Below are 27,368 nucleotides of genomic sequence, written 5' to 3'. Positions count from 1 at the left end.
CCACAATGGACATCAGCTCCGTAGAGTCTTATGTCATTGAAATTCGGGTTCCTTCCATCCCCCACCTTGGCACTTTCTCTTTACTTCTCTCCATCTTCACATCATGAGTTTTAAAGGTTTCCAAAAGAGCATTGTGCGTGCGCCACAGCAGTTCAAGGTTAAGTTCAACATCGGTGAGCATACCAAGGATGCTGTCTATAGTGATGCCGAACGCCGCTTTGATGAGCTCGAGAGAGAGACCAAGAAGCTACACGATGAGTCCAAGAAATACTTTGCTGCCATTAATGGTCAGTATTTATTCTCTCTCAATCTCAACCTCCAATTTTGACCACGTGCGCAGGCATGTTGAGCCACCAAATCGAATTCTCCAAAGCAGTCGCAGAGATCTACAAACCCATCTCCGGTCGCGCTTCCGATCCCACCTCCTACCAATTCGAAGGAAATGCCGAGGGCATCCAAGCCTGTGAGGAATATGAAGTCATCGTCAAGGAATTGCAAGAAGCTCTGGCTCCCGAGTTGGAGATGATCGACAGTCGCATTATCAGCCCGGCCGACCAGTTGCTCGAGGTGATCAAGGTGATTCGGAAGGTTGCGGTTAAGCGTGATCACAAGAAGCTGGACTTTGACCGCCACAATGCCACACTGAAGAAGCTGGAAGAGAAGAAGGACAAATCGCTCAAAGACGAAAAAGCTCTATACAAAGCCGAGAACGATGTTGAGCAGTCAACCCAGGAATTCAATTATTACAACGATTTGCTGAAGGACGAACTGCCGAAGCTATTCGCCCTCGAAGCCGAGTTCATCCGCCCGCTCTTCCAGTCCTTCTATTATATGCAACTCAACGTCTTCTACACTCTCCACGAACGAATGCAAGGCATGAACATCAGCTATTTCAATCTTGAACTCGATGTTGAAGAGGCCTTTGAGCAGAAGCGCGGCAATATCCAGGACCAAGCCGAAGCTCTAACTATTGTGCATTACAAAACCCAAGGTGTCCGCCGCTCTGGATCCAAACTGAACCCTCTGGGCAAGGGAGCCGATACCAAGGGCTCCATCGGCCGAGGCCGTTCCAGCTCCACTGCCACCGATGACAACCCTCCACCACCTTATTCGTCTGCCGGCATCAGTCCCAGTCCGACAGGCAGTTTCTCTTCCGCTGCCAAGAGCAAGCCCGCCCCGCCTCCTCCACGGCCGAAACCATCCTATCTCAGTAAGCCGGTCGAGACTGTTACCGCTCTCTATGACTACGAGGCTCAGGCACACGGTGATTTGGGATTCTCGGCTGGTGATGTTATTGAGATTACCCAGCGCTCCGAAAATACCAATGAATGGTGGTCTGGGCGAATTGCAGGTCGGGAGGGCCAATTTCCGGGTAAGTGTTGACAGTCTTTTGAATTTAGTGCACATGCTAACATTCACGATAGCCAATTATGTGCAATTGAATTAGAACCCGAGATATTATTAACTGTCCTCTTTTTCCTTTTGCTCTGGCGCACTTGTGGTTCTAAACATAGAGCGTTTGGACTGTAAATATTTGTGTCTTTTGATAATCTACCTAGCTCGCAATGTTTCTTCGGTAAATTGGCTGTATTCCTTGCACAAGTTTCATACATATTCTAATTCACTTTCTTTACTATCGAGATCCTATTCGAACATTTATGGCAGAATTGATCTCCCACTATAATAAGATAATGAATAATGAATATGATTTGGTATTAGAATTTGTCTGCATTTTGCAGATTTGGAATAAAGGAATGTTTAACCGGTATAAACCCCTCAAAATGAAATGAAAAGAATGTACATGTAAAGTCGGTTTCGAGCCAGGATCCTGTACATCCAAGGGGAAGGAAATGATATCGTTGAATTGCCGAGCCCTGTACCCCTCACACCACTGAATTCTTCCTTTGAACTCGATCGATCGAAATATTGTGTTCGACTGTTATTCCATAGAAAGCATCGGTGTCCCGCGAGTTGTATGAGCCCTTGCTCATTGTGTGGTCCGAGTAGCACAGAGTCTGCGCAGCAGTCATAGCAGACAAGCTCGTTGGAGTATCCTTTGTGGGAGACAGTAAACTTTCGGCGCCGCCGACAAGGCTCCGCCATAAGTTTCGTCGACGTGGATGTTCTTGGCTTCCGGTACGTCGTGAGTGCTCGAGGGCGGCGCCGGCCCAGATTGACGAGAGTGGGAGTGAGATGACGACCAGGGTCACCACGTTGGAGGTTAGTTCTGGCACAGTGATGTAGTACTGTATGACGGAGAAGATGGCCGGGACGACCATGGTCTGGCATCCCATGACGAAGATGACTTTCATCGGACCGAATTCGCGCACCCCGAGTCGGCGGCGCTGTTTGATGGCGAATCCGAGTTTGGTGACAAAGATAACACAGAAGAAGCAGATACTGACGGTGACGCTGATGTTCGTTGCGCTTTCTATCCACCATATTCCAGACATGTAGGTAAGTGTAATGATGGCGTTGCAGTTCGCAATCATCCATGCAGTGCGAAATCCGATCGGCACCAGGGCGACCAGGACAGATAACACCAGTAAGGTATGTCGGTATCGACGACGTAGCGTAGAGCAAACCACATGGACTTGAATCACAAGCGATACTTCAATGCAGACAACGACCAGGGTAGTGAGAACAACAGCCACGATGGAAATGGCATACGCGGTCCATGGCACAGTTGAATAGTCGCCGGAAACGTATGGGTATACCTGTTCAAATGCCGTGGAAAAATGGATGACTTGAAAAAGCAGACGCCCGCTGTTGAAGAACAATGCCAGGCCGTTCATGATAAAAACCGCCGACCGGCGCTTGTCAGATTGAGTCAAAAGCAGAAGAATCACCAGCAAGGTGAACGATGCCCCAAACTGGCAACCATAATTGATGCACACCCGGACATTGTACATGACGAAGACATCCAGCGCTTTGACCGATACTTCGAAGTGGCCGCCATTTGCATGGCGGAAAGTGACGTTCTGTGTAAATGGATCGAATGGAAGATTTTGAGATGTGGCCATGGCTTCGACTTTTGAAGTTCGAAGGAATTGAAAAAACTAGATGGTTATAGAATCTGATCAAGAGTATGCATGACAAGGATATGTTTATAAAGCCTGAAGAATTGTAAATAGAGAATATAGTATCAGAATCAGGGTGAATGGCTAGGATCATAGAAGCCGAGACAGACAATGGCGAAGGGAGATAATGATATCCAGATCATTATGAGGCCTTGTAAATAGAAAGGAACAATACTAAGGGAATGGGAAGAACAATATCAAATGAGACAAAGAAGTGCCTAGCCATTAAGCAATGGGGTGATAATGGCTGCATGAGATCGCCAGAATAGTCAGAATAGCCTTTTGGTCCTGTAAACATCACTGGTCAGCTTCAAGATTGGTTTTTTTTTTTTTCTCTCTTCTTTGTTTCGGATTCCCAGAGAAGTCCCGAGGATTTCAAGAGATTCAATGTGTCTTCTCGAGGGTAGAATCCTGGAGAGGCCTGTAAGACACTTTGATTCAATGATCTATCAATTAGCGGATTTGTGTCTCCTCGATACTTTAACTCTTAAAATATTCAAAGCTAATAAGTGTCAGTATAGGGGGAAAGCAAGAGGTGATATGGTGTTGGTGATATGGTGATGTGGTGAGGTGAGGTGAGGTGTTTAAAGATGAATAAACCCCGGGGTAGTTACATCTTTTGCTTATACAACTTCCCTTCAGGGTTGGAGCTCTCCAGGGCCAGAGATCTAAGAAATTAGTTTAACAAATATATCTTTCTATATTTATCTTAATATATTCATACATCTTCAATATTATTTCTTTTAAAAAAAACAGGTCCTTCGCCAAGAGATTTGCGGGGAAATGACAATCTCACAACTCCAACACTTTTACATCTATTCCTCTCACTATGGCGCTCCCTCAGAGGACATTGAATTGGCTGTATAGTGTCTTGTCCAAGGTTGATCTCTCTTCAACCCTTCCATATCAATATACTAAACCCTCCTAGGATCACTATGATCCACAACAGACCTACCGTGACCCGAATCGGACCTACCATGATGTTGTCAATGCGCTCTCGCAGTACCCCTCGCTCTCCCCTCGAACAGATGTCTATAGTGAGTGTCTCAAATGGCAATTTTACATTATTTCTGACATGAATAGCCTATGAGACAGGGTTCTCGGCCCTCCTCCTTCACCTTGTGGGCACATTGCCTGTCACCTTCCGAGGAACGACGTACCGATTTCCCATTGCGCTTTGGATTCCAAATACATACCCACGCGATCCTCCAATTGCCTACGTGACTCCAACACAGGAAATGACTGTCCGAGTTGGGCAACATGTGACGCTGGAGGGACAGGTGTATCATCATTATCTAGCACACTGGGCGGAAGCGTGGGAGGTTAGTGCTCGCAATCACATGGGTTGACAGACCACTGACCATTTTATATTCACAGAGATCCACCATCGCCGATTTTCTATCTATTCTTCAGGATATATTTGCGAAGGAACCGCCTGTCCGATATAGACAAGTGCCACAACCTCAGCCGGAAGCCCAAACACCTCCGCCATTACCACCCCTTCCACCCGGCGTCGGATCTTCAAGACAAGCCAAATCTCCGTCTCCGTCTATAAGCCAGAACCAGATTCCACCCCCGCCCCCACCGAAGCCAGGCGCTGTCGAACATCGGCAGCAACAACAACGGCACCCAGCTAATCAATATCGATCTCCCCCACCGCTACCTCCACTCCCACCAAAAGACCAAGGCTCTCGTCAAGCATCTTTATCCACGCAATTGGCCAGTCCTGGGGTTCACTCCTACCAGCATAACGCACCTCCAACCCAAACTGGAGGACCGATGAGCAACCCTCGTCCCCTGTCCCAACCACCAACCCATCAACCAGCGGGGCAGCCCATGCCGCCCCAGTCGCAGGGTCAAGCGCCATATTATAGAAACAGCGGAGTTCCGATTCATCATGGGCCTGGGTCTAGTATATCAAACCAAGTCCCTCCACAAGCTAACCCAGCGGGGGCCCACTTGCCTCTACAGCCGCAACTCCCCTATCAACCACATCAGCAACCGTCTGGTCCCCCGTATCCTCAGCATTCCCCATACCCATCCAATTACCCCCGCCCACCCCCAGCAGCTCCAACAAAGGCCGACACACCCGATCTTCTAACCTCGCCATTTGAAGTCGAGCTACCCTCAATTACGCCTGCGGGACCAGCGCCTCCCATCCCGCCAAACCCAGAGAAAGATGCACTTCTTCATGCCGTGTCCCGAACCCTGGCGGAAACTCTCCGCGCTAATGCTGCACAGTCCGATACGGCAGCGCAGTCCCTCGTTTCACAGTCACGGTCCCTACATGCTGCTATGGCCACGCTACAGGGGGAGGTCTCGGCCCTCAATAATCTCCACGCGACTCTACAGTCCAACACTACTGTCCTGCAACAATCCATCCATCGCGCCGACGCCACTATCGCAGATGCACAGGCGCGCTCTACATCCATCTCCACTTCTAGCTCTCATGGAGACACGTCCGGTCTGCCCCCAATCGATGATGTCCTGGTCGCCCCCACCGTGGTAGGGAAACAGCTATATGATTTGGTCGCTGAGGAACAAGGCATACAGCAAGCTCTTTATGCGTTGCAGGCTGCGCTGGTCCGCGGTGTTATTGGCGTCGATTCCTGGTCGCGACATACACGAAGTCTTGCACGTGAAGCTCTTCTCAAGCGGGCATTGATTCGAAAAATCGGACGTGGAATGGGGTTAGATGAGAACGTCGCCTGAATGACCGGATGCTGAGCATCACTGATTAGATCTTTCTGGTTATATATACCCTTGATTTTTTTTACTGTGTTATGAAATAGCTAGATGATATGAAGATTCTCTCTTCTTCTCTTCTACCGACCGGCCATACTTTCCCTTTTTACCTTAACCAACATCTACCAGATAAATCCATATGGAGTAGTTTAATGTCAGGGCCAAGCACCCATTTTCTTCCAGTGCTGTCTTCTATGCCATGTCTAGGCGGGATAGCACAGATACTAACTAGGATCTTTGTTAACCTCCAAGGGGGCATTCAAGGACGGCTGACTTTGGTTCCGATAGTGAGTACATGTATAAGTAAATAGTAGAAGTAGATATGAAAAATATATGTTGAAAAATGAGACTAAGATAATAGGGATCTAAACTATGTATCCCCAAATGGGGAGTGTGGGAATATATAACGAGGTTGGTTGACTCCATATCCTAAATATATGTGTTGTGAGATATTGTACCCTTTCAAAAGACCAGAACTAAAATACTATTTGATGATGCTTGGTTTCAGCTTCTGGTAAATTACAATATACCAAGGCATAATGGTCCATTTGAAGAAGCCTCGGAGGCCATAGGATGGTGACACACCGGATTCACATGGGAGTACAAATATGGAGACGAAGGTATATATGATACCCTAGAGTGGTAATCAATGAGAGTATAGATTCAATCGACAGTCCCAACCCAGTGTGCATACTCGCTGTACAAGGCGCCTGAGGAAAGGATTCAACGTATAAAAAAAGGTACAAAAGGCACGAAAAGCTGTGACAAGCTTTATACATACAAAGAAAACAGGATTGGAAATCACAAAAATAGAAAAACCGTTGCGCCGAGTCCCAGACCTGCTCATTTCACCTCATTCGCATCCGAAAATGGACTTTCTACCCGACTGGGTGGTGTCCGAGTGGAGCTGCGTCTGTCGCTCAAGCCGGAAGCTCGACGTGAGTCGGTCTGGCCATGCGACAATCCAGTTTCCAGGTTGGTGGATGACGGATTTGTGTCATCTTCGCCAGATGAGGACCCATCAAATGTGGAAACATTATGATTGAACTGGTCGCTGTTTGTGGCCGACACTGCCCGGGTTGTGTCGCTTTTACTGTTATCAGGTAGCTCTTCGACCTGGTCGACAGCGGGTGCGTTATTGGTTTGCTTCTTCTTCACCGACGGACCACGCACCATCACCGGCTTGGCCGTTACACTGCGAGCCACACATGAACTATTGCCCTTGACAGCCTCCGCCCGGGCAAGTTGCGCCGGAGTAATGGCCGGGACGGCAGGTGCGTCCGCCGGAGTAACCGTGACAGAAACGGGCGAGTCATCTCCAGGGGCATTGGATCCAGCCCCTCCGTTGTGGATGCTCACTACAGCTGCACGAGTCCGCTGAATCTGCTGCGCAGGCATGGCGCTGACAATGGCATCGTTACGGTAGATGGTAGTAGCCACACTGCTGCGTAGAGTAGGAGAGATACTCTGGTGGCCGGTAGTGGTTGTCCATGACGAGTCACGTAGGTCACCGGGCATAAAGAAGTGCTGATCAGGGGTCGCACCAGGAAGCGGTGGAACAGGAGGCATGAGGGAGGATGGGGTCTGCGGCGGGGAGCGGTTGGTGACACCAGGAATGTAGGCGATTTGGATGACGTTGGAGGCTCGGGTTAGGACTGTTGAGGCAATGGACTGGCGTTCACTGCGAGCCGCTCCGAATGAACCATTCTTCTCTGCCTCCTGGCGCTCCAGGCGCTTCTTTCGGATGACGAACCACCAGACCAAGAATACAATAAGGGCGATGGCAGCCACACCGCCAATAACCCCACCGGCAATCGCGCCAGTGTCTGAGCCCCCAGAACCCGAGGATTTGGAGCCCGTTGAAACGCACTTTGTGGTCGCACATTCATCACAGCTCGGGGCGGTCATGGTACATATTGATCCATCGGGACACGCGGGACAAGCGGGGGATGAGGTCTCACACTGCTTGCAACGCTTGAAGAGAGAGCGGGCCGGGGAGAAGGCGGAATCGATGGGTTCGAGAAGCATGATGGAGGAAATCGAAGGAAGACAGGGTAATATCAATAAAGCCGGTCAACGGCAAGGAATGTGCAAGATGAAAGATGGAAAAAGGAGTGTAGGATGCTCAATCGGCGTCAAGTCGTGAGCATAAATAGTCATCAAAGCCGAGTACAGGAAACGAGTGTGAGGGATAAAGATCGAAATATGATGGTTAAGCGATGGTCATGGTCCTTGGAATGGGTCCAGACACTTGAGAATATGTCAACGATTTGTTGACGTTGGCGTAGAAGAAGTGGGCTCACAAACCACTTGAGATATGTGGGAGAGAGAGAGAATGAGGAGAGAGAAGACGGGATGGGGTCACGGGCCCTGTTCCACGGGTGAGATACGGGTACTCCGTAGTCAGGTACACAAATAGTTTTTGTAGACTTCAAGGTTATATCTTATATATACTCCGTATATATATATATATTATACATATGTAGAAGTATATAGAAGTATAAGAAAATAAGATCAATATATACTAATATATATATAAAATTGAGATACGGTTTAATTATACATATCAGATTGTTTCATCCCATGTTCACCTTACTTCAAGACGTGAGGGAAATAAGTACCTGCCTAAGTGGTCTGGACTCTCCCGCGGTCGTTCCGAAGTCGGATCATTATTTTTCCAAAATTACAAGATTAGGAATTTTCTTTGTTTGTTTTGTTTGTCTAATTTGTTTTATTTATCCCAAATAGGGTTAGCGGTTAATTAATCTCTAACATTGTGGAGAGCCAACTGAAATCTTATTATAGGGGAAATTGGGGAAAAAAAGAAATTTAGACACATGGGGCGCAGCCATAGATGGACCTATGGAGCTGAAATTCAGCCCAAGAATACGGTGTACTCCGTACTGATAATAATAATAGGCTGACCTGGGGCAAAAATTTACGCTAATCGTGGAGACACTTAGGCTCTGGGGGGTAATGTTTAAGAATATCAAAGATCAGGTGATATGAGAGTATTTGAATTTCATTTGGCAAGAAAGATGACTGGAGTGTGTAGACATTCAAATTTGGAACTGGACATACAACATACCTAGATAACACCCCAATGTTGTGATTTGAAGAATGTGGGAATCTCCAGGATAGTGCTTTTATATCTGTTGAGTTTCATCAGTGGAGACAAGGGCTTATTAGGTTCGGGTGTTTTTAGTCTGTATACTTCGTTCGTATAGAAATAAAATACGAAATTTCTTTGAGATGTTAATAGGGGGGTTCTCTACGGAGTACTATTTACATATTGTAAGGATATGTGGTATTTACATGTATCTCTATACTATTTACTATGCACTACTAATATATGTACTATATACTATTTACATGTCTATTTATCTATTTACACTTAAAAATAATAAGAAAATGGGAAAGGGGAAACTAAGCCAGGATGGGGTTAGAGACAGTCTATTTTTGACCTTTCTCATGGTCTCCCTTTTTTTTTTAACCCCATTTTCCCCCCCTTCTCTCTCTCTTCCTTTCTCTTTGACCCTTGACTCAAAATACTCTAAACGCCCTTCTCCCTAGCCCCGGTGGCTTCGATAATTGTTAAATGTGCCCTGCTTGAACAGATACCCCTCTCTTGTCAGCTTTGAAACACATCCCTTTCTGATTCCTCAACCGCGACATGGCCTACCACGGCTCTGGCTCGCCGAGCTACGATGATAGTCATCATCTACAGGATGTGCCAGCTTCGCAGGTATGCATCTAGAGAGGAATTAGTAACTAAAGCTCCAGGACTGACTGTGTTATTTTTTTTTAGTATCGCGAGGATGAGGATGCAGCCCGTGGATTATTGTCCCAACAACAAGGTCCATTTGCGACACCCTTTGATGACCCCCACTCGCGCGGCGTTTCTCCACAACGTCCAGCTTCCAAGTACAGCTTGACGGAAACTTATGCAACGGATACCACACCTTCTTACCACGATCCATACAATACTGGCACCGTCTACTCTGGCCAGGAGGAAAGCACTGCAGCAGCATTTGGAGTTCCCGGCCGAGTGGCATCACCTTATGCCCGTAGCGAGACCTCATCTACTGAGGCTTGGCGCCAGCGACAGGCTCCCGGGGGCGCCCCTGGTGGAGGGGGTGGTGGTGGTTTGCGCAGATATGCTACTAGGAAGGTCAAGCTAGTTCAGGGTTCCGTCCTGAGTGTCGATTACCCCGTGCCTAGTGCCATCCAGAATGCCATCCAAGCCAAATACCGCAACGACGTGGAAGGTGGAAGCGAAGAGTTCACTCACATGAGATGTACGTTGTGGACTTGACAAGAAAGAAAAAAAAAGACTAATAAGCCTCCACAGACACTGCTGCTACTTGTGATCCAAACGAATTTACCCTTCACAATGGTTACAACCTACGCCCCGCTATGTACAACCGTCATACGGAGCTGCTCATCGCGATTACCTACTACAACGAGGATAAGAATCTCACGGCCCGTACCCTACACGGTGTGATGCAGAACATTCGCGACATTGTCAACCTGAAGAAATCCGAGTTCTGGAACAAGGGCGGACCCGCATGGCAGAAGATCGTTGTTGCGCTGGTCTTTGACGGTATCGACCCTTGTGACAAGGATACCCTTGATGTTCTTGCAACCGTCGGTATCTACCAGGACGGTGTTATGAAGCGTGATGTTGACGGCAAGGAGACTTTGGCGCATATTGTAAGTTGTCCAGATAGAAGAAAAAAGGGCGTAGGCTAACAAAACCAGTTCGAATACACGACCCAGCTCTCGGTCACGCCAAGTCAGCAGCTCATTCGACCAACGGACGATGGCCCGAGTACACTACCACCCGTGCAAATGATGTTCTGTTTGAAACAAAAGAACAGCAAGAAGATTAATTCGCATCGTTGGCTCTTTAACGCATTCGGCCGCATTTTGAACCCCGAGGTCTGTATCCTTCTGGATGCCGGTACGAAACCTGGCCCCAAGTCCTTGTTGTACCTCTGGGAGGCCTTCTATAACGATAAGGATCTCGGCGGTGCCTGTGGTGAAATCCACGCTATGTTAGGTAAGGGATGGCGGAATTTGATCAACCCTCTCGTGGCTGCTCAGAACTTCGAGTACAAGATCAGTAATATCTTGGATAAGCCTCTGGAGAGTTCGTTCGGTTACGTTAGTGTCTTGCCCGGTGCATTCTCAGCCTATCGATTCCGTGCAATTATGGGTCGTCCTCTCGAACAATATTTCCACGGAGATCACACTCTATCTAAACAGCTTGGAAAGAAGGGTATTGAAGGCATGAACATCTTCAAAAAGAACATGTTCTTGGCCGAGGATCGAATTCTCTGTTTCGAGTTAGTCGCCAAGGCAGGCTCCAAGTGGCACTTGTCTTATGTCAAAGCCTCCAAGGGTGAAACGGACGTGCCCGAGGGCGCTGCCGAGTTTATCTCCCAGCGTCGTCGTTGGCTCAATGGTTCTTTTGCGGCAGGAATTTACTCGCTGATGCACTTTGGTCGTATGTACAAGAGTGGTCACAACATCGTTCGCATGTTCTTCCTTCACATTCAGATGTTGTATAATATCTTCAACACCCTTCTCACCTGGTTCTCGCTCGCTTCATACTGGCTGACCACCACTGTCATCATTGACCTGGTCGGTACTCCAAGCACCAGCAATGGAAATACCGCTTTCCCCTTCGGCGAGACAGCTACGCCCATTATCAACACGATTGTGAAGTACGGATACCTTGCTTTCCTATTACTACAGTTCATTCTCGCTCTCGGTAACAGACCCAAGGGCTCCAAGTTCTCGTACCTCGCCTCCTTCGTGGTCTTTGGTCTCATTCAGGTTTACATTGTCGTCGATTCGATCTACCTGGTTGTTCGCGCGTTCAGCGGCGGCGCACCCATGGACTTTGTCACCGACAAAGGTCTGAAGGCTTTCCTGGACTCTTTCTTCGGGTCGACGGGCGCCGGTATTATTATCATCGCCTTGGCTGCCACATTCGGTCTTTACTTCGTTGCCTCCTTCATGTACGCCGACCCTTGGCACATGTTCACATCATTCCCAGCCTACATGGTTGTTCAGTCGTCCTACATCAACATTCTGAACGTCTATGCCTTCAGCAACTGGCACGATGTCTCCTGGGGTACAAAGGGTTCCGACAAGGCCGATGCATTGCCATCAGCCACAACTACAAAGGATGAGGGCAGTAAAGAGGCAGTGATAGAAGAAATCGACAAGCCCCAAGCCGATATCGATAGTCAGTTCGAGGCAACTGTCAAGCGTGCGCTCACTCCCTTCGTTGCTCCCGTGGAACATGACGAAAAGACCCTCGAGGATTCGTACAAGAGTTTCCGTACTCGACTCGTCACCTTTTGGATCTTCAGCAATGCAATTCTGGCAGTCTGCATCACCAGCGAGTCCGTCGATAAATTCGGCTTCACAGTGAGTTTTCCCTTCTTTGAGCCTTGGTATTCATCGACTAACGTGATAATAGAATACTGCCACCAGTCGTACAGCCCATTTCTTCCAGGCCCTCTTGTGGTCTAACGCCGTTGTCGCATTGTTCCGTTTCATTGGATGCTGTTGGTTCCTGGGTCGCACTGGTATCAAGTGCTGCTTTGCACGCCGGTAGTTCGACAGCAGCCCTACCCTTTTATGGGTCATGACACCTATTCCCTTTTTTTTTTTTTTGATCTGTATTCTACCTAAAGATGCCCAACTCTGTTATCTTTTTTTTTCCCGCAATGCCAGCCAGTATGTACCTTGACGGTTACTGTGATCTTTTTTTTTTTGTCGAACCATGCACTGGTATCACATTCGGAGGCCTATGATTATGTACTTCATATTCTTTGAAAAAATTTCTTCAAGATTTCCAGTAAATGTCCCATACTCTGTGAATGTGAGATCTGTAACCCTGGAGAGTTCCCGAGGTCGAATACGTCAAATGGAAGGCGGAGAGGCGATAAAGGGCGATTGCTGATCTGAGACCCCCCCGCAAGCACCTGTTATCCCTCTCACCGTTGTCACCGTTGTCGCTTGATCTTGCCTGTTGGGCTTTGCATTTTTCTTTCTATTATTCCTTCTCTGACATCCTCAGAGTGACAACCTCGTGAATCTCCTTCTCTCTAAAACTATCCGTTCCACCAGGTGGGGTGGTGACTCCAACATGTTGAAAATCTGGTCGATGGTAGGCTTTATTTGGCTTTTGCAGAAATGTAGCTAACAGCCTGTACAGAAACAAAAGCAGCAGGAGGCTGAGAACGCCGAGGGCGCTGCAGGCAAGAAGAAGAAGAAGGTCACCGCGGCGCAATTACGCGTGCAACGAGGTGAGTGAGTGACTGGGGTGCTGGATCATATACATCTAACCTGTTATTTAGATCTTCAAGAACTCACCCTCGGCAGCACTATGAAAATGTCTTTTCCGAACCCTGATGATATCCTTAACTTCACCCTGACTATCGAACCGGACGAAGGCATGTATAAGGGTGGTGTCTTCAACTTTAGCTTTGCCGTCAACCAGAACTTCCCCCACGATCCTCCCAAAGTCAAATGCATGCAGAAGATTTACCATCCCAATATCGACTTGGAGGGCAACGTCTGCTTGAACATTCTACGAGAGGACTGGAAGCCCGTGTTGAATCTGAATGCTGTCATTGTGGGCATGCAGGTCCGTTGATTTCTTTTGGTTGGTGATCAACATCCGCTGACTGGCATTCGCAGTTCCTTTTCCTCGAGCCAAACGCCTCCGACCCTCTCAACAAGGAAGCTGCGGAAGATCTTCGTACCACTCGTGACACCTTCAAGAGGAACGTACGCACCTCTATGGCCGGCGGGTCCGTCCGAGGCGTATCATTTGAGCGGGTGCTACGGTGAATGCTGCTTCACATTTGCACATCGGTTCCAGACCTTCGCCTATACCCCAGCAGATACTGGATGATCTATGGTTTTACACATGGCGGAGATATGGTTTCGGCGACCCCATGGAGGGGTGCGCTGGTGTTTCAACGTACATATATCCGGCGTACTTAGCGTTTGAATACAATAGACCCAATTCGCTCGTTTGGCCAGGTGTAGGAGATAAAATATCGCTACGGTATCCCGGATACCCGTTTCTCCTGTATGTTATAACCGAACTCCAGAGAAAGAAGGTCCAAAATCAAAACGGTTGGTTGTCCACGTATATGTACAATCGATCTAAAATATAACCACCCACTCGTACACACCCGATTCAACCCAAGCCCGATGGGTGATGTCGAGAGACGTGCCCAATCACTGGGAGATGTTTGAGATGACGCTTTGACAAAGAAAAGAACTGGCGCCGAACGGGCGGGAAGGAGACAATCGAGAGGTGATCAGCGTTGATCGATTTAACCCCGCTGGGCAGCACGCTCAGCCTCGAGGCGGGCGTAGTAGGTATCACGCTCACGGACGCGGGGGAGGTGGTAGCCTGTAGAACAAATACATTAGGTATCGAGTTATCGCATGGGTTGGCGCAGCCGGGGATAATCTACTTACCGTACCACCACAGGTAGCCGAAGGTAGTACCGAAGCCTAGTGGATGAGATAACCTGATCAGCAACCATTTCACGTATTGATATAACCAAATAATCTCCTTGGTGCTTGTAGTTCATGTGGTCGCTTTCCGAGAGATTGCGATATCCAACTCGTCATTCGATCATGCCACTCGATCCGGATCACGACTTACCGAAAGCGGTGCTCAGGTCCAGAACAAGACCACGGCGGAGCATCTGTAGAGAAGCGTATGTCAGTAAATCATTGGGAACATCTCAATTGATCTGAACAACCCGCTCGGGTTAACTCGGCCGTCAACGGAAGGGGCACATACGCCGGTAATGGGGGGAATAGCGGCGGGCATTGTGATGAACAAGTTGTGTCAATCAATGCTCGAGCAAAAGAAATGCGGGTTGCGGACAGCTTAAAACCTGCCTCGGACGTTGGTGGGGAGAGGAGATGGGGGGTAAAGGAGGAAGGCTTTGTGAAGTGAAGTTGAAGCTTCGGAGCGGACTAAGCGAGCCGCCGGATTGGTCGGTCATTACTATGAGAGCGAACTATGGCATGTTCACTCTTCCTTTACTATTACAACTTGTAAAATACAATCACAGATTAATTGCCTTCTAATTTTCTATATATCGGATCACTTATTCCAATGAAATGAGTATCTCGTCCTCAAGCACATGAATATCAAAGCAAAGGTCACGGAGGAAGCCCTCGAAATGGAGGATTTGTGAAATGAGTGAAGCCTAGTTAGAATTATTTGCTTGTCTACATATTAAAAGTCCTACTGCCTACAACATTTGATTCATTCAATCTATTATTCTTCATCTCCTCAACCTCGCAAGGTCCATGACAGCTACAGTACTCATCTATTCACCGCCTTCAACACGTGACCCCAAATAACACTGCCTCGTCGTCCCGACCACCACTTGGATTAGACCAATACAATGGCTATGGCGACATCAGGTGCCCATGTTAAACGGCCTTCCTCGTCCCTCGAGCAGAACAATCTGAAGAGGATAAAGCGTCACTACCATCACCATCATCGCTTACAGGAGCCCGTCGTTCTCCCATCATCGTCCGAGCCAGCCGTGCAAGATGACACTCACCTTGACCAATTGATGAATCGTGCAGTTGGCCAGACCCTGAAGGACTCAGGATTTGAGTTGGCTGATCCAGTTGCACTGTCAAGTCTCTGCAGTGCTACTGAGGAGTGTATGTGACCCAATGAATCCATTGTTGAAACTTGAAATTGACGGGTTGCGCTTGAAATATCTAGACATGCTACGACTCTCCACATTCATCCGTCAATCCATGTTATCTGCGCGTCGCGTCCAGCCAATCCCGCAAGATTTTGACCACGCTCTGAAGCGTCTCCGCCTCCATCCCGATGATCTTCTCCCTCATCTCAAACCATCACCCTCAGACAAACCTACGCCGACCTTATTACCATCTCCTCCACCAGAGAATGAAATATCCAAATCTCTCCCGTTTCTGACGGCGCTGAGTAGCGAGGACGATCGTGCAAATCGTCCCTACATTCCAAAACATTTCCCGAGTTTCCCTAGCAAACACACCTATTCTGCCACCGCAGTCTTTATTGGACGAGACAACGACCCACGCAAGATCAGGGAACGCGCAGCCGAGGATGGACGGCATGGCGAGGAAGCTTTGCGCAAATTAGCGAGCGCCGCATTTCGCGACAACCAGACGGGTTCAACTGGCCGTGATAAGAAACTCTGGGGTCGGAGAATGGACAGCATGGAAAGCATGTTCGAAAAGACGATCAAGGGACTATCCAAAAAGCACAGCAAAGACCCTGGCAGGTCAGCTATGGATATCCACCTAGGGGATGCCGATAAGTCTTGCAAGCTCTTGTGGAATATGGAGCTGGGGCCAATCGTCAATTGTGAGCGAGATCTTTGGCGCCGAACAAGTTCAAATGCACGACGAGAAGAGGAGAAGCCCCCAAAGCCTCTAGCAAGTGTTGAGGTAGCGGACGTCATGACTGACATGTAAACTACAAAGACCGGCGTTTTTCTTTCCCCCTTTCCTTTCCCCCAGATTATGGGTTGGCGCTTCTGTTTTAGTTCAGGAACATGACCTGAGGAGATACCCCCATGGCAATCACAATCATTATTCAAATCTTCAGAATAACATTTTCGAAACCTGCAAGTAATTGTAATCCCAGCTAACTCCGCCCAATGCGCATTCGTAATTACAAAGTAGTCTCATTGTTTTAGAGTCTGCTTCTGTTTCGCTTCCTCTGCCAGCCTAAGTGGCTCCCATGATGTTGTTTCAACCATCAACCCACCGGCACAGCTACGAGATCAGCTTGCTATTTGACCATAACTCGATGCAAGACTCACCGTCGAAACAACCGCACCACAGGCTCGCACACCACAACTCCTGGCTCAGGGACCCCATTTTGTGGTGGATTGCAAGAAAATTGTGTCATTTCAAGTAATGGGCATTCTTTGAGGTTGACTGGTTCGCCTTTGCGACGTTTCTCTTGGAAGTTGCGGCGGACGGTATTGATGTGATCGGGGAGGGATTCGGCGGAGAATATGGGGACGAGAGGTGCCATTGTAAATTCTTGGTGGTGAATATGAGACAAACGAACTTGAGTGAGATTTGGTGGTTTCGTGTCAAAGGGAAAATGTTCGAGGTGAGTTTGACTGGGGAAGTTCGGAAGCTCCGCCAGCCGCGCTATTCGGATATCCGCGTCACTTCTACACTTCACCTCTACGCTTCTACTGGACTTTATACGTCTCATTCAATATATACTCTGATGCTAGATCCATGACGCAGGCCATTGCTCACCCATGGCAGCAAATCTTGGGAAGAGATCGCTAGCTGATGTACACCAAGAGGGACTAGATGAGGTATTGCAGTTTTCCTATGTCTTTGAATGCATTCGGGTTGACCAGTTTTCAGATACTCTCTGGATTGACGGAATTTTACCCTGGTCACTCAAGTCATGACATACATTCCATAGGCATACCAATTCTGGATGCTTTACACGAAGTCTTTGCGCCCAAAGCACTTGCTGTGCCAGATGCTGCGAATGATAAATCTCCAGTACTAAAACAACAAACCGCTGAAGAGGAAATACCGCCGCATACTGAAGACCGGCCTTGGCTGGATGAAATACACGCGCAAGACATTGACCCACCTGCCAATGTGTCGTTCTCAGTCCCTGAGGGTAGTAAGAAACAGCATAATCCCATCGTGGAGATTGCAAGCAGCTTGTCAGCTTCGGGAAAGTCACAGCTACTGTACTATCTCACCGCTATCGCTATCTTACCACAAAAACACGGGGACATCTTAGTCCATGGTCAAGAGGCAGCTGTGGTGTTCATAGATACCGACAACCGATTCGATGCCGAAAGACTAAGAACTGTGGCTCGTGGTATACTGCAGCGAGGGCTATCAGGAGAGACCCTAGATCTCGAATCACTGCTCGTCTCTTCACTACAGCATGTCCATATCTTTCGCCCGCAATCTTCATCCGCTCTTCTAGCCACAATCCACACGCTAGACTCGTACCTTTTCGACCTCTCGCGACATCATTCCGCATCTCGTCCCTTACATATGATAGCTATCGATAGTGTCACCGCCTTCTTCTGGCAAGACCGCCTGCGCGACGAAGTTGCTCGGACCGAAGAAATTGGGCGTCCTCAGGCAGAAATTGATTCCGAGCGAGAGCGAAAAACCAGATTTCATTTGTCTGACCTCTATACCGAGGTGGCGAGGGAGCTGAAGAGTCTACAGAGTCAGTTCCAGTGTGCAATTGCGTATACCGCAACGGTCTCAGGAGGCCGGCTTTATTCCAGCGAACCACAGGGGTTCCACTCCCAGGCTCGCGTTCCATCGCTGAGACCTGCTCTCCCTGCCTGGGGCACTTTCCCAACATTGCGTCTGATTGTCCACCGGTCTTCTGTTCGTCAATTTCCACCGAGCATGACCGCTCATGCAGCCACGAAGGACGCCCCTTCGCGGCAGAGTGTGGTCCAGCAAGGCAAGATATCCGCATGGGTCAATCCATGGGGACGTGATGAATGGCCTCGTCGCATAGTTGAAGCAATTGAGGCGAAGAATGGTGGGAGATTTTCCTTTTACATACTTGACTCTGGCGTTGAGATGACTGATCCTCATTATTGATTGGTTATTTTGAACAATGGGTTTCAAATTTGACTCATGTGAAAAGCTTGGTAATTGCCTCGATGGTTGTGTTGCCACCGCTGAACACAACGCCAACATCCCATCCATCCTTACCACCCTCTTGTTCGACTCGTCGTCTGAAGTTCTCATCAAAGAGACACACGGCCAGTCCAACCACTGCACTAGGCTCAACAACAACCTTCATGCGCTCTATAACTAGCCGCATGGCTGCCTTGATCTGGTCTTCGGTGACAGCAAATACCCCCTCAACCTTCTTCTCATTGGAGATAACCTCCCAATTGAGTAAGCCCACTGGTGTGCGTAGCCCGTCTGCGATAGTGAGGGTGCCAACGGCTTCCACTCGCTTTCCAGCCTTCAGCCCGCGTCGACAATCATCTGCACCTTCAAAGCTGGGCTCTGCACCAAACACGCGTGTCTGCTTATCCGAGAACCACGTCGCCACGCCAGAGTTGAGTCCGCCTCCACCAATAGGAGTTATAACCGCATCCAGGGGCCGGGACCCAGCTTGTTTGGCATGCTGCGCCTCCAACTCCAAAGCCGTTGTACCCTGCCCACAAATGATGTTGAAGTCATCATATGGTGGAACCAGAATCGCGTCTGTCTTGGCCTGTATCTCTGCCACCACGGCTTCACGTTCGACACTTGTTGAGCCGCTGAAGATAACCTCTGCGCCATGGGACTGCGTACCCGCAATCTTCGACGGCGTGCTGATGCGGGGCATCACGATGTAAGCGGGGATGCCCAGAGTTGAGGCAGCGAGGGCGAGAGCTTGTGCATGGTTTCCTGGAGAGAATTCAGCAAGGTATAAATTGACGTGGACAGTAGAAAATACCAGAACTGTGTGTAATGACCCCGCGCCGTTTAACTTCCTCCCCGCGCTCCTCTAACAATCGTAGCAAAGCGTGGAATGCACCCCGTGCTTTGAAGGCACCGATTCGCTGAAAGTTCTCGCACTTGAAGAAGAATCGAAACTGTGGGTGAGCGGGAGTTTGGCCTTCAAAGGGCGTTCCGACCAAGGCTTCAGGCGGTTGTGGTGTGGAGGCGATGGTGTCGAGTGTTTTGCATGTCAGGAGGGGCGTACGGTGCACATGGGACTGGATGAGACTGTAAGCCGCCTGAATTGCGGCTGGAGTGAGCGATTGAGCTGTAATAGCGGGTGAAGTCATACTAGCGGGCGAAGTGATTGTTGGTGAAGAGGTTGAAGAGAAAACGAGTATGACTCTTATTTTACCCCGGACTCTTCTCCGGAATTCGGCGAGCTACTGCAGGAACAAGCTAAGCTGCGAGAAATAATTTAGAAGCTACAGTGGAAAAAAGAAAATAAAAAGTAAAACTGAGAAATGGCCAAAGCCCTAATATTTCTGACTTGTAACAAAAAGAAGAGTTCATAGTACATCATCATTTTTTGAACCTCCACGGGTATCAAGGTATTATTTATTTCTGGTTCTCGGGGCGGAGAGAGCGGACGGCCTTTCCGGCGCGCCAGATCTCAAGATCGCGGATCTCCTGCATCTCCTTCTCGTACTTCTCGCGGTAATCGGGCTGGGAGTTGTAGTCGAGAGAGCGCTGGGTCTCAGTGCCGTTGTGAACGCTGTCGTAGAGGTCGTTGAAGACAGGCTTCAGGGTATCCTTGAAGCGGGTGGACCAGTCAAGGGCACCGCGACGGGCAGTGGTAGAGCAGGCAGCATACATCCAGTCCATACCGTGACCACCGATGAGGGGGTACAGGGACTGAGTGGCCTCCTCAACGGTCTCGTTGAAGGCCTCGGAGGGGCTGTGACCACGCTCACGGAGAACCTCGTACTGGGCGAGGAACATGCCGTGAATACCGCCCATCAGGCAGCCACGCTCTCCGTAGAGGTCAGAGTAAACCTCCTTCTCAAAGGTGGTCTCGTAAAGGTAGCCAGAGCCGACAGCGACACCCATGGCGATGGCGCGCTCCTTGGCCTGACCGGTGACGTCCTGGAAGACGGCAATGGAGGAGTTAATACCACGGCCCTCACGGAAGAGAGTACGGACGGTACGGCCGGAACCCTTAGGGGCAACGAGGATGACATCAATGTCCTTGGGAACATCGACCTTGGTGAGGTCCTTGAAGACGGGGGAGAAACCGTGGGAGAAGTAAAGAGTCTTGCCCTTGGTGAGGAGAGGCTTAATAGTGGGCCAGGTCTCGGACTGAGCGGCATCGGAGAGCAGGTTCATGACAATGGTACCCTTCTCAATGGCGGTGGTCATATCGAACAGGTTCTTGCCGGGAACCCAGCCATCCTGGATGGCCTCCTTCCATGAGGCACCATCCTTGCGGACACCAACGATAACGTTGAGACCCTGATCACGCAGGTTCAGACCCTGACCGTGACCCTGGGATCCGTAACCGATGAGGGCAAGGGTATCGTTCTTGAAGAACTCCTGGAGCTTCTCACGGGGCCAATCGGCACGCTCGTAGACATCCTCCTTGACACCAGCGAAGTCAATGGTCTTGATACCACGGACAGGGGTGACAACCGAAGAGACACGGGGAAGGGTAGCAGCAGCGATGGCAGGGCGAGGAAGGGCAGCGGTGATGACCGAGCGAGGAGCGGCCACGCGGGCGAGGCGGAGGGCACGGGGAATACCACGAGAAGCCATTGTGAGATATAGAAGAGGAGTGGAGAGTGAATTGAAAAGAAGAAGATGGGGGAAGCTTGGGAATTTAAATAATGGGCAAATATGCTGGGTGATTCGAGTCACCGTAGCAATTCTCGGAGAATCGACCTTACTCCCCGGAGACCCACACCGACACCGGTCAGTGTATTGATTGGAGGGAAGTAATTTATTATGTCATGAATTGCGTTTCCCAGTGCAACAAGTTGAGATATCTCATTTTTATGACTCCAAATCTCATGTGGATTGAGGCCGATATTTTTTTCCCCGGAGGAACAATCTCCGGGATATCAAAAGAGAGGACCTGGAGAAGGTCACATGACCACAAATGTCTATATATACCTGCCCAGGCCGACAGATCTTCCTCTTCTTTTCTTCCTTCTTCAGCTCTCTTTGCCTATTGGCTTAGATCAAGTGTAGTATCTGTTCTTTTCAGTTTAATCTCTGAAAGTTTCCGTCCAGGAAACACTTTGATTATTCCTATTTTTGGACCTCGTGACTTGGCCCCTGTGCTTGCGCATGCCTCGTTGCACAGTGTCATTGGGCTTACACTATCCCCAATAGACGCGACTCCTTTTTCATCAATTGTTCGGCTTGTCCGCGCGTTTGGAGAAGAAGTTTTGAATACTTGACTCGCACTTCATATACACTATGTTTGTTCCCCATGACCCTATATTGTGTCACGTGTCTCACTTTCACCTTACTGTCTTATGCCTTGAAATGTCTGAACTATTCTTGAACTACAACATATGCCTTATTTTAGACTGCTCTCTACACAGAGTACTGTAAATTGAGGCTATTCCCACACAAATAATCCAGAAATCATCAGTTATATTAAAAAGTATGCCCTAATGCTACCTTCTCACCCTATCACACAATGAGCCACAGAAAGGTATCCCAGGTGTTGCAAGCGCCTTTTTTCTTAGCTCACTCTCAGCGGCCTCATTATACCCGGCCTTCCCTCATTCGTGACATCCCGTTCAAATGTTCTTCTTCTAAATTCAATTGCGGAAAGCCCTTTTCGGGACGTAAAATCGGCCAGACAACGGTACATGGTGAGTCTATTTGGTAGTAATTATTGTGATTTTTGCGTTAATGACAATATGGGTTTAGGGGTTGAACCTCAGTCATACACAAGTGGTCGATGGCTTCGGAATGACAAGCGAGAGCGCGAAATACGCCATATTGACATTAACTTTGATGAACTCTGCCAGAAAGTAATGGATTTATCCAGCGGAGCAAGATCTATCATAAAATGTGACAAAAAGGAAGGGGATTTCAATAGGGTGTTCATTTTCACCATGGACGATCGTTCACGTGTCGTGGCGCGACTGCCTTTCACAGTAGCTGGCCCTGCAAAATTAACCACTGCTTCTGAAGTGGCGACTATCAAATATGGTGGGTTGAACAATTACTTAAAAGGGAGATTTGGATTTCGCTAATATATGCAATACAGTGCAAAGCAATACTAGTATTCCAATCCCTAAGATACTCGACTGGAGCGACGACGCAGCGAACAGTGTTGGGAGTGAATATATCATCATGGAACATGTGGCGGGTATTCAGCTACAGCAGAAGTGGCCCTATATGTCGGGTGATCAAAAGGTTAGATGCATCGACGCCATCTACAGAAAGCTCGGAGAGATGGCCGACATCGACTTTCCAGCCTATGGAAGCTTATATTTTTCTACCACTTCATTGGGCTCTTTCCCCAAGGTACCACTAAATGGGGCCTATTATATCGGACCTCATTGTGGAACAAGATATTGGGATTGTGGCGAGCGCAGATACTACCACCATGCTATCCCCAACCAAGGCCCGTGTGAGTCTCTATCTAACTTCCATTCTTTAGAAGATGCCGGCTAAGACTTTGGGTTAAGGGTTGACTATGAATGCATACTCCGATGGCCTTGTCGATGCAGGTCTTTCAAGACTTCAACCCAAAGACTCTCAGCCCCCAAATCGACCGTTCTATCATGGCTCGGTTCAGTCACATTTAGACCTTCTCGAACGTGGTCGCACAGTGCTCAATTCGATGTCAGCGGATACTCGAGTACAGGACGCAGCTGCGCCGACCATTTTTCACCCGGACCTACATAAAAGGAACATCTTTGTTTCGGATGATGATCCCTCGTTTATAACTGGTATTATTGATTGGCAGTCATCCAGTATAGAGCCAGCTTTCTGGTATGCAGATGAGATTCCGGACTTCACAAGTTGCCCGTCTCCCACATCGTCAGACGACAGCGAGCTATGCAGAAAAACCTTCGAACTATGTACTCAATTCCTCACTCCAAAGCTCGCTCTTCCTAGAACAATGGATGAAAGTACGTTCAGACCTTTCAGATACTGCTACAGAACGTGGAAAGATGGCGCCGTTGCTTTTCGGCAGGAGCTCATTGAAACTTCTGACGATTGGGAGGCACTCGGGTTTGTCGGCGCGTGTCCATTTGTCCTACCAAGACCGGAAGAAATGGCTATGCATCGGAAGGAATACCGATGTTTTGAGGCGGCCCAGAATCTGAAGCGTGACTTGTCAAGCTTGCTTAACTGTGCATCCGATGGATGGGTTCCCCCAGAGTCTTGGGAAACGGCAAAAGTAGAAAACAAGGCGATGTTCAATGGGATGTTGCAAGCTGTACTGACAAATGAAGATCCTGACGAGGATGAACCAATTAGGGATGAAAAAGACCTGAGAGATATCTGGCCATTTGATCTAGAGTAAATATTTTCATCTTTTGCCCAATTTTCTTTCCATTGTATAGAGCTATTACATTTCTTGTGGATGCACAGGGTTCCCACTTGAATCTTCACTGCCTTTCATTCAAATGACCAGTTATCACTACCATACCGTTAGTCTATTATATAACGGCCCATGATTAAGAGTATTTTAGTCAAAAAGTGTTAAGAGGCTAAAGGAGAAAGGGAGAGGCCCCGAGTGCTATGACTTGATCAAGAATGGGAAAGTAGGGTAAAATTAGAAGAGACAGCAAAGAGGCCACTAGTCTTCGCATTTACCAGTATCATGAAATGAACAATTAGAAATACAGCAAGTGAACTCCTAAAATTGAGGTTCACGTATGCGAAATGTCCAAGAGACTCGGTAATCGAGCACGACAAAACAATACACACAAAAAGAGGAATAAATGCAATAGAGAGGTAAAGGGGGCCTAGAAGCTGAACAGTCCACTTCGCTTCTTGCCTAGTGGATAAATCATCAAAGCTGCTAGGAAGAGACCAACCGTCGTGCCAATAGCAACTTGGATCATACCATATCCGATATCGAAAACGACCCCGTAACTTTGGTTTTTCGCTTCGTCGGCTGATAATTTCTTTGCCGCGTCGACAAACCCTTGTGTTCCATTGTTAACAACCGCATATGGAGACCGAGTCATTTCCTCCGCAGAAGTAATACCCGATATCAGAGACCCACTGGCCGCAAGACCAGAAGGAACAAGGACAAAGATCGCCGGTAACATTGCTGCAGCGGCGAGCCCATGCCGTAGCCTGCTGTAGAAGTTCCCCATTACACCAATGACGAAGGCAGCCAGGGCATTAGACACCTGAGTGTTGGAATAGAAGCGCTTGGCGCTGAAGTAGTTGGTCACGTAGCCAGCCAGAGATATTACTATCATAATCGGCATTTGTTTCCACTTGGCCCGGTTGACAATAGCTAGGCACACTGTGAATACGATCACGAACGGAAACCGCTGCAGGTACTCGTTGTGGATGGGGCTGGCGGGACATGTATATGCCGTTGAAGCTTGAGAGTCGAGAAGTCCGTAAACGGCAGTGCCAATAGTAATTCCAAACCCAAGGAACAGCGAGTATATGATTGCATAGACCATGCGAACAGAGCCTGCAACTATACTGCGTGACTGTAGCTCCAGACTAGCACATAGCACAGTATATCCCGGCAGGATGAGGGCAATGGCGGACTGTGCGAGGGCAGAAAAGCAGAACAGAGGTTCCCCTTGGTATTTGATGCTTCCGAAGGCACGTGCAAGGAAAGATGTCAGGACTGCGGCCGAGATTTCAAACACATTCGAATATAAATTCGATTTAGTTGACAGGATCAATTGTAACACTCCAAGGAGACACCCCAGTAAAAACGCCACGGGGATGTCAACCGGTCGGGCATTGAAGGCAAATGGGCCAACTGATGCGCTAGCACAGCCGTGGGCGAAGATGAGAAACAAAATATGGAATTTGCTCTGCTTCTTCATAACCTCATCAAGCCGCTGTATTGCCTCTTCAACACCAATGACATCGTGAATCACCTCCTTATAAATCTCATGCACATCAGCTAGTTTACCCAAGTCAATGCCTTGACTGGAGCGGACGACCTTCACCTCTGTTGTGTGCGTGGAGGTATCGTCAAAGGAGATGATCATACAGCCGGGTATATACAAAAACTGGCCATCAATTTGAATGACACGAGCTGTCATGCGCATATATTCCTCCAACCGATGAGTTGGAGCTCCATACTTCATTAAAGCACGACAAAGCCGGATCAAATACCGTTGTCGAGATAGAAGCTCAGCAATATGAACAGTGATATGAATTTCGTCCTCAAGTTGGGGCTTAGGACGTGAGCGACCTAGGCTTGGAATAGCAGCACCACTGCTGTGGGACCGGGTGAGCCTGGCAAAAGGAGAGCCAGAGTGGTGGGATGAGCCGGCCATAGAAATGCTCGACCGGGCGGTAGATTTATCGTACCACTTCCTGGGGGGTTTCCATACAGAGTCCGGGGAAAGCCCGCGTCCACTGAACTCGGAAGAGCTTCCCTGTCGAGACCGCCCATACCGTCCTCGACTTTGATTGTGGTTATAATGAGGTTGGTCGTAGAGCTTGAGTAGCGATGAAAGAATGCCACTGCGGTAATGGGATGTCCGTTCAGCAGACTCGTATGAGGTTCTGTCCTCGCTGGCGGAATCTTGACCACTGGAGTGAAGACCGGGAGACTGAGTGCGAAGGCGAGACAGAAAGTTGAGGTCTCGAGATGACATTTGATGCACTAGATAATGGGCTCCGGAGGTGGGCGGTGTTGATTGCCCGTTTAAGAAGTCCACTTCATGTTCATCTATTAAGTTGTCGAAGGGTTGTTTCTCGGCGAAGCTTATCACAGGAAACTTTTCTCCATCTTCAGTCTGGTACGCCACCTCGGCGGGAGTAGAGGCAATTGAAGACACTGAACTGCAAGGACTTTGCTTCGGAGAATTTTGGGGACAATTGAGAAGGGATGTGAGTCTGGGGCCCCATTCATGTGCGAAGCAGATGGTCTGCTCCTTATCATTTGTACCTTGACCAAGTTCATATCCCCCTAGAGTTCCCGAGGGGGTAGGCCTGGTGCTGATCGTTAGACCAGTAACATCCACTGACGTGCGAGAGTGATCGTCTTCCAGCCCCGGTGTTAATTGGGAGCTTGAGAAGACTTTTCCCTGGAAGCCCGGAATGCTGGCAGTGGGTAATGGTCTTTGCGGCAGCTCGGTGCCCCTTCGATCCAGTCGGAATTCGACCATGGACCCAGTGGATTCTCTCGGCTCGGACTCACTGGCCGTAAGCTTGACACGATTGGTGCTTTTCAGAATGCCTGCATTCCGATACTTGTCCTGGGCGCTAGCGTCACTGAAGCTCCGCACTTCAGACACTGGTTGACCTTGGAAGCTATCACTAGGCAGTGATGTAAAAGAACGCGACCTTGAGAGATTTGACGATCCTTCATCAGAGGCGCTGCGGGAGATCGGAAGGTCAAAATAACCTCCCGCCATTTTGGTGTAATCCTTTTTCTCAAACTGGCATCTACTTCTTGGTTACTCAGTAGAGCTCACAGACCCCCTGGGTAACCGAGCTCTTCGATAAAAGCACGGGTAGCGCGGTTCATGTGCCCAGGTGGTCAACTGTAACCCAGCAACAGTCAGCTATGTGGGATAACATGGGGAGAGATCTTGTCGCCGGGACTTTGTGAGCTTCGGCAGCCAAACAGATAGTGAGCTCACCTCATTCAAAGTAGAAAGAAGAGACACTGATATTGGCACAAAATAACACAAAAATGAACTGGCATGAACATGCACGCCAGATCTAGAGCTTCTCGGGGAGAGGGGTTGAGATCGGAGGAAGTCCCAGGAATGACAACTATGTCATGTGTACTTCGTACATAGTTAGATATAGGATATTGTATCGGAAAATAAGGACATATGC

The 27,368-nt window shown here is 48.7% G+C and overlaps 11 protein-coding genes across 11 annotated transcripts; 6 read left to right on the top strand and 5 right to left on the bottom strand.

Annotated features, from left to right (window-relative positions):
• Nucleotides 1-103: 103 nt before the first annotated feature.
• Nucleotides 104-1,447, top strand: PGRI_054700 (amphiphysin; the record flags this gene model as incomplete). The annotated part of the gene is made up of 3 exons (XM_040793183.1): nucleotides 104-287; nucleotides 341-1,372; nucleotides 1,425-1,447. The coding sequence occupies 3 exons, from the start codon at nucleotides 104-106 to the stop codon at nucleotides 1,445-1,447; spliced, it is 1,239 nt and encodes a 412-aa protein (XP_040645150.1).
• A 436-nt stretch (nucleotides 1,448-1,883) lies between these two features.
• preB (alpha-factor pheromone receptor STE2) lies at nucleotides 1,884-3,023 on the bottom strand (the record flags this gene model as incomplete). The annotated part of the gene is made up of 1 exon (XM_040793182.1): nucleotides 1,884-3,023. The coding sequence occupies one exon, from the start codon at nucleotides 3,021-3,023 to the stop codon at nucleotides 1,884-1,886; it is 1,140 nt and encodes a 379-aa protein (XP_040645149.1).
• An 886-nt stretch (nucleotides 3,024-3,909) lies between these two features.
• PGRI_054680 (uncharacterized protein) lies at nucleotides 3,910-5,792 on the top strand (the record flags this gene model as incomplete). The annotated part of the gene is made up of 4 exons (XM_040793181.1): nucleotides 3,910-3,960; nucleotides 4,009-4,117; nucleotides 4,164-4,402; nucleotides 4,458-5,792. 4 exons carry the CDS (start codon nucleotides 3,910-3,912, stop codon nucleotides 5,790-5,792), a joined length of 1,734 nt encoding a protein of 577 aa, XP_040645148.1.
• Nucleotides 5,793-6,668: 876 nt separating this feature from the next.
• Nucleotides 6,669-7,853, bottom strand: PGRI_054670 (uncharacterized protein; the record flags this gene model as incomplete). Its single annotated transcript, XM_040793180.1, has 1 exon — nucleotides 6,669-7,853. The coding sequence occupies one exon, from the start codon at nucleotides 7,851-7,853 to the stop codon at nucleotides 6,669-6,671; it is 1,185 nt and encodes a 394-aa protein (XP_040645147.1).
• Nucleotides 7,854-9,498: 1,645 nt separating this feature from the next.
• Nucleotides 9,499-13,697, top strand: PGRI_054660 (Chitin synthase; the record flags this gene model as incomplete). The annotated part of the gene is made up of 9 exons (XM_040793179.1): nucleotides 9,499-9,570; nucleotides 9,634-10,123; nucleotides 10,177-10,538; nucleotides 10,587-12,266; nucleotides 12,319-12,452; nucleotides 12,972-13,011; nucleotides 13,060-13,150; nucleotides 13,202-13,491; nucleotides 13,545-13,697. 9 exons carry the CDS (start codon nucleotides 9,499-9,501, stop codon nucleotides 13,695-13,697), a joined length of 3,312 nt encoding a protein of 1,103 aa, XP_040645146.1.
• A 1,589-nt stretch (nucleotides 13,698-15,286) lies between these two features.
• PGRI_054650 (TBP-associated factor 8 family protein) lies at nucleotides 15,287-16,358 on the top strand (the record flags this gene model as incomplete). Its single annotated transcript, XM_040793178.1, has 2 exons — nucleotides 15,287-15,554; nucleotides 15,619-16,358. 2 exons carry the CDS (start codon nucleotides 15,287-15,289, stop codon nucleotides 16,356-16,358), a joined length of 1,008 nt encoding a protein of 335 aa, XP_040645145.1.
• An 806-nt stretch (nucleotides 16,359-17,164) lies between these two features.
• Nucleotides 17,165-18,503, top strand: PGRI_054640 (putative Rad51 family DNA repair protein; the record flags this gene model as incomplete). The annotated part of the gene is made up of 2 exons (XM_040793177.1): nucleotides 17,165-17,224; nucleotides 17,277-18,503. 2 exons carry the CDS (start codon nucleotides 17,165-17,167, stop codon nucleotides 18,501-18,503), a joined length of 1,287 nt encoding a protein of 428 aa, XP_040645144.1.
• A 34-nt stretch (nucleotides 18,504-18,537) lies between these two features.
• PGRI_054630 (threonine/serine dehydratase) lies at nucleotides 18,538-19,690 on the bottom strand (the record flags this gene model as incomplete). The annotated part of the gene is made up of 2 exons (XM_040793176.1): nucleotides 18,538-19,307; nucleotides 19,357-19,690. The coding sequence occupies 2 exons, from the start codon at nucleotides 19,688-19,690 to the stop codon at nucleotides 18,538-18,540; spliced, it is 1,104 nt and encodes a 367-aa protein (XP_040645143.1).
• Nucleotides 19,691-19,958: 268 nt separating this feature from the next.
• PGRI_054620 (Ketol-acid reductoisomerase) lies at nucleotides 19,959-21,152 on the bottom strand (the record flags this gene model as incomplete). The annotated part of the gene is made up of 1 exon (XM_040793175.1): nucleotides 19,959-21,152. One exon carries the CDS (start codon nucleotides 21,150-21,152, stop codon nucleotides 19,959-19,961), a length of 1,194 nt encoding a protein of 397 aa, XP_040645142.1.
• Nucleotides 21,153-22,468: 1,316 nt separating this feature from the next.
• Nucleotides 22,469-23,892, top strand: PGRI_054610 (aminoglycoside phosphotransferase family protein; the record flags this gene model as incomplete). The annotated part of the gene is made up of 4 exons (XM_040793174.1): nucleotides 22,469-22,565; nucleotides 22,624-22,989; nucleotides 23,048-23,494; nucleotides 23,537-23,892. 4 exons carry the CDS (start codon nucleotides 22,469-22,471, stop codon nucleotides 23,890-23,892), a joined length of 1,266 nt encoding a protein of 421 aa, XP_040645141.1.
• Nucleotides 23,893-24,337: 445 nt separating this feature from the next.
• PGRI_054600 (threonine/serine exporter family protein) lies at nucleotides 24,338-26,938 on the bottom strand (the record flags this gene model as incomplete). The annotated part of the gene is made up of 1 exon (XM_040793173.1): nucleotides 24,338-26,938. The coding sequence occupies one exon, from the start codon at nucleotides 26,936-26,938 to the stop codon at nucleotides 24,338-24,340; it is 2,601 nt and encodes an 866-aa protein (XP_040645140.1).
• Between the last annotated feature and the right edge of the window lie 430 nt (nucleotides 26,939-27,368).

The sequence above is a fragment of the Penicillium griseofulvum genome (assembly GCF_001561935.1).
Source record: "Penicillium griseofulvum strain PG3 chromosome Unknown contig_84, whole genome shotgun sequence".
NCBI lineage: Eukaryota > Fungi > Ascomycota > Eurotiomycetes > Eurotiales > Aspergillaceae > Penicillium > Penicillium griseofulvum.
This window is presented reverse-complemented; position numbering and strand designations above follow the sequence as displayed.